The sequence below is a fragment of the Bison bison genome, unplaced genomic scaffold (assembly GCF_000754665.1).
Source record: "Bison bison bison isolate TAMUID 2011002044 unplaced genomic scaffold, Bison_UMD1.0 scf7180017864213, whole genome shotgun sequence".
Taxonomy (NCBI): Eukaryota; Metazoa; Chordata; class Mammalia; order Artiodactyla; family Bovidae; genus Bison; species Bison bison.
The window spans coordinates 11,093,216-11,098,265 of NW_011494785.1; the positions used below are offsets into that span (position 1 = coordinate 11,093,216).

The following is a 5,050-nucleotide window of genomic DNA, read 5'->3' on the forward strand; positions in this document are numbered from 1 at the left end:
TTTTCTCTCCTCACATTCAATATTCTTGGTTGCTATGTGGGAGGAAATGTGGGGAGGTGGGAGAGGTGTGGAGAACGGAGGGAAAATTGGCAACGGAGAGCTGGTGGATTTCTCTCCTCTTTTCTCGGGGGGCACAGACAAAGGCATGAGCTCCAGCGGGAAGCAGCCGGCTCCGCAGTGTCGGCTCGTGGCAAAGACCCTCCCCATGCCCCTAATCCTGCTGCTGCCGGGAGACCTGGAGGGGGGCTTTGGGGACAGAAATGTGGACGTTTCCCATTGCTGCCTACAGACTGAGAAGGCAGCCTTCTCTAAACATTAGGATGATCTTTATCTCCAGAACACAGCCACAGAAGGGAGGAGGCCAGTCTCTGGGTGTCTTCCCACCGAGGGCAGATGGCTGGGGCGGCCTCCCCGCCTGCACCGGGGGCTCATGAGACGGCCTGGGCTAAGGCCTCTCCTCCTTCACCTTCTCAGCCCTGCTCTGCAGGGTCTAGACCTGACTAACGCTCCCCAGTTACCGACCACCTCTTCCCTGTTCCTGTCACACCAGCGGCTGTGCGCTCCGCCAGCCCTTCGGAGCATGAAGCTTAGCCCGGCTCCCTTTCTCGCTCCCTTGGAGTCGCCCCAGACTCTCCTGATGTCGCCTGGCCCTGGTCTCACCACTGTCCTTGTGGAAGCCCCGCCTGAGCCCACACACCCTCCCCCCGCCGGCCTCCCGGGGGCTGGGCCGGACCCCGAACACATCCGTGACTTACACGCTTCAGACTCCTGACTGTTCAGAGTAGAAGGCAGGCTATCCATACATCCTGCTGCGAACCTGAACATATTCTGTGTGAGTGGCTGTCTGAATTCACCTGAATGACCAGGTCCCCTTTTCCTTAAATCACCTCCTTCACAGGTCTGGGCACACTCTGTAATCTAGACATTTGCTGGGAACAACTGCCCAAGACTTGAAGATGATGCTTTTCGGGGACGTTCTGGGAGAGGACTGGTGGGCTGCCTAGTGGACCTTCCGCACAAAATCTGCCTGTGTGGCATGGGGCCTTGACTGACCGAGACTGGCCAGGCTGTTTCACAGCTCTGGGGGGCAGAGTTGCCGGCGGAAAACCTACCAATTTTGTCTGGTTGAGACACAGTCAGTGTCTTTAGAGAAGGTAACCTCAAGCAATACATTTCATTGTTTTATAGGATATTATTGTTTTTATATTTATTTGCAAATTCATTTCAGCATATCTAGTTTTCAAATTCTTCTTTGAATCAGTCTTAACAGTTTATTGCTTCCTTCATTAGTTAATGAGATAAATAAAACCTTTGATAAATGCTTCCTGTATATTTGAGTCATGATTTTAGCTTCTTGAAAATTACACTTTATCACCCCAATAGCAATTTCCACTCTCCCTGGTAGGATGCAGCCTGTTAGCCACTCAGGTCTTTTAAATATTACCGTGAGAACACCATCTGGAATATATAACTGACGAGTCTATCCACAAATCACTAGCAAGATGGTAAGACTCTTCAAAGGAATTATGTAAATCAGGAGGAGACCGGTCGGAATTGAGCCTAGAGGGCCACTGTGGCGGCAAAAGCTTAAGAAACCCATGACTTGGCGGATTCATCAGACGCCAGGAGAAAATGCCCCTAGAGATGGAGCGTGAGGCTCCACCGCGGGGGCCCGGGGTGCACGGGGGTGGAGAGCCCTTCCCGCTAGACGCCGGGCGGGGACGGCGGAGCGGCGGACGCCACGCGATGCCCGCACGACGCATGCCTGGCCTCTTACCTGGGGTTGGTCAGGTTGTAGCAGGATTTCCAGATCTGTAACATGTGCTTACACGTGAGGAGCGCCTCGTCCGGGCCCCGGGAGAGGGACTCCAGCTTCACTTTGGAAAACAGCAGTCTGCGAGGGGAGACAGAGGGGAGGACACAGCTCAGGCCGGAGCCCGGCAGGACAGCACGGGTGGCCGGGAGCTCTGCGGAACCCTGCTGGGGGGCTACAGCGTCCGTTCAGCATTTCCCTAAGAAATCGGAAGGGACTCTTTGGCCGCCCTACAGGAAGGGGCGTCCAAAGGCTGGACCCGAGGGAAGCGGGGTGGCCAGGGACTCCAGAGCTCGCGGGGCAGGATGCGGCTTTGCCTGACTCTCACTGCCAAGGCGATGTCGGCACAGCGCCGCCATGGGTGGTCAGGTGAAAAGCATTCGAGCGGCTAATTTCATTCAGGACGGAGAGATTTTAGGAAGAGGGTGCTTTTTAGAGCACAACCAACTTACCTGCAAAACCTCAAAAATCCATCAAAAGTGAATTTTGATTTATTTACAAAACTCCAGGCAATGTGACTCGGTTGATATAAATACCTATCAGTAATTCACACAGTGATTGTCATCGCATGAAGGAGATGACAGCTTGGACCAAGGGCTCATGAAAAGCGGGGCCTGGGTAAGGCCTTCCCCTCTGTGATCTGCTCCAGCCCCGCTCTGAAGGGGCAAGGACTTCACCAAGTCACTCACAATCACTGACTCTCTCTCCCCCTTTTTGGCACTACCCATGGCTCTGCCCAGACTGCCAGGGCACTCAGGGGAGCCCCTTCTCACTTCCCTGGCCTCTCAGAGTTCCTCTGCGTGCACAGTATTTTGATTCCCTCTGGCATCAGCTCCTTGGTCCCTGGGCTCATCGCCATTGTCCTTGTGAAGCCCCAGCCTGAGCCCAGATTCCGTCCTGATGGTCGCACTATCCTCTCACTTTCCCAGCTCTGAGAAATCATACATAAAGAAATCGCATCTAAAAATCATTCCCATTCCCAGCTCAAGAAACTACAGTGATTCCTTACCGCCTGTAATGTTAAGTCAAAATTCCTTATCGAGGCCTTTAAGACTCTGCCCGCAGGCCACCGTATGTCACCGTCCCACCTGGTGCCGTGTTTTCCGCCGGACTCTACCCCCACCAGCGTAATTCACTGCAGAGAGCATGCGTGTGCTCAGCCGTGTCTGCTGGTGGACTGTATGCTGCCAGGCTCCTCTCTCCATGGGGTTCTCCAGGCAAGAATACCTGAGTGGGTTGCCATTTCCTCCTCCAAGAGGTCTTTCCAGGCCAGGGATTGAATCCATGTCTCCTGCACTGCTGGCGGGTTCTTTTACTGCTGAGGAAGCCCCATGTAATTCACCGAAGTCTGTGTTTCTATCATAACTCTAAGAGTACTTGCCACGTTCTCAATCTTAATCTCTACTAATCCACGTCTCTCCTTGGTTCCTCCTAAATTCAGCAAAACCCCATCTCATCAAACGAGTCCCCACGGACACCCCTCAATCACACCTTTACCTTTGCTCCGTGCGCACCACAGGCGTGCTGAGTCGCTCAGTCGTGCCCGACTCTTTGCGACCCCGTGGACTGTAGCCCACCAGGCTCCTCGGTCCCTGGGGTTCTCAGGCAAGAGTCCTGGAGTGGTTGCCATCTCCTCCTCCAGGGGATCTTCCCTATCCACGGATCAAACCTGCGTCTCTTGCATCTCCTGCGTTGGCAGGTGGGGTCTTTACCACTAGCGCCACCAGGGAAGTCCTTGTGAGGTGGTGTTTGTTGGTAATAAAAAGAAGACAGAGACAGGGAGGCGCGCCCGCTTGTGACAGCCTCCTGTGCCCTCGCTCCGCCCTTTACAGAACGCCGCCGTGTTGCCTTTGTAAGGACCCTTCTCGGTCGGTGCTGTTCATCTCCCTTCAACAAGTAAATCCCAGTCTCTCTCTCTGGCCTCCCATCCACAGTGCTTAGCTCCGTAAGGTCAACAAGCTTCAAATCAGCATTTTCTCTCTAAACCACAGAAGATAAAGAAAAACGTCTCTAGTGATTGAAGTTGGACCTGCAGGAGAATTCCTCACCATGGACCACTCATTTGAAGGCAGAGCTGGAATAGGCTGGTCCTGAGAGGCGCCACCCGATCTCGGGATGGCTCGGCACCATCCCCTCCCTCCGAATGGACTCCGGATGCCTGAGCAGGTGCTGGCGGCCCCCAGGGGTCAGGGCTGTGGCCCCCTCAAGCCTGGGGCTGTAGAAGCCGAAGTGGGGGCGGTAAGAACCACAGGCCAAGGAATGCGGGCGGCAGGGCCTGGCCAACCAGCAGCAGGCAGAGAGAGTGAGGCCAGATGGAGACAGGGCTTGGCTTTGGCTCAAAAACACCTCAAGAACTGACGTTCCCGGAGGCCTTTCCAGGACTGCCTGCAGGGAACGGCAGCTCCTCAGGTGTCCTGAGGGGTTTTTAAGGAGGCAGATGTTGACTCATGAGTATCTTCATGCGTCTAGAAGGTAGTGGGAGTACTTTTTCACCAGAAAGTGTTAAAAGTGAAAGTGAAAACGTGAGTCAGTCGTGTCTGACTCTTTGCAACCCCATGGACTGTGGCCCACCAGGCTCCTCCATCCATGGGGTTCTCCGGGCAAGAAGACCGGAGTGGTTGCCATTCCCTCCTCCAGCGGATCTTCCTGACCCAGGGATGGAACCCTGGTTTCCCGCGTTGCAGACAGATTCTTTAGCACTGAGCCACCAGGGAAGCCCACGTTTCCAGCAGAGTCTTCCAGCAAACACAGGTCACCTGGGAGGCATGTTACAGAGGAAGCAGGGCTGCTGAGCAGCCACCTGCCAGCGTGTGGTGGAGACCTGCTTGGACGCCAGAGACCTCACGGGTGATGGTTGGGCACCAAGCCATTCGGGCCAATGGGCCACCCCACCAGGACCACGGTGGGTTCTTGGAGGCCCCCAGGTCCTCTGACTGAGCCAGGCTCGAAGCGGGCCTGCCCACGGGGGCCAGGAGGTGGGGGGGAGGTTTCCCCGCCCAGCAGGCAGCTGGGGCTCTGAGAGCAGTTATCACGGCTCCTGGAACTGGACAGGACGCCAGAGCCTCGTCTCTAGGCTGCAGCTTGGGAGAGCAGTTCTGTGCAAGGCTTCTTGGCGGAGAAAGAACTTCTAATTAACATGAAATAACAGCTTTCAAACACTTGACTCAGGATGTGGAGTTGAAAAGGTGTGGGCTGGATTTCAGAGAACCCGACAGGAAGAACAATAGTACAACTGCT

General features: G+C 55.0%; 1 protein-coding gene across 1 annotated transcript in view; it reads right to left on the reverse strand.

The window, feature by feature from the left end:
- Window positions 1-5,050, reverse strand: part of TTC7B (tetratricopeptide repeat domain 7B) — a 248,432-nt gene that overhangs the window by 56,420 nt on the left and 186,962 nt on the right. The window contains 1 exon segment of the mRNA XM_010845240.1: window positions 1,778-1,894. Coding sequence (XP_010843542.1) covers window positions 1,778-1,894 — 117 coding nt within the window.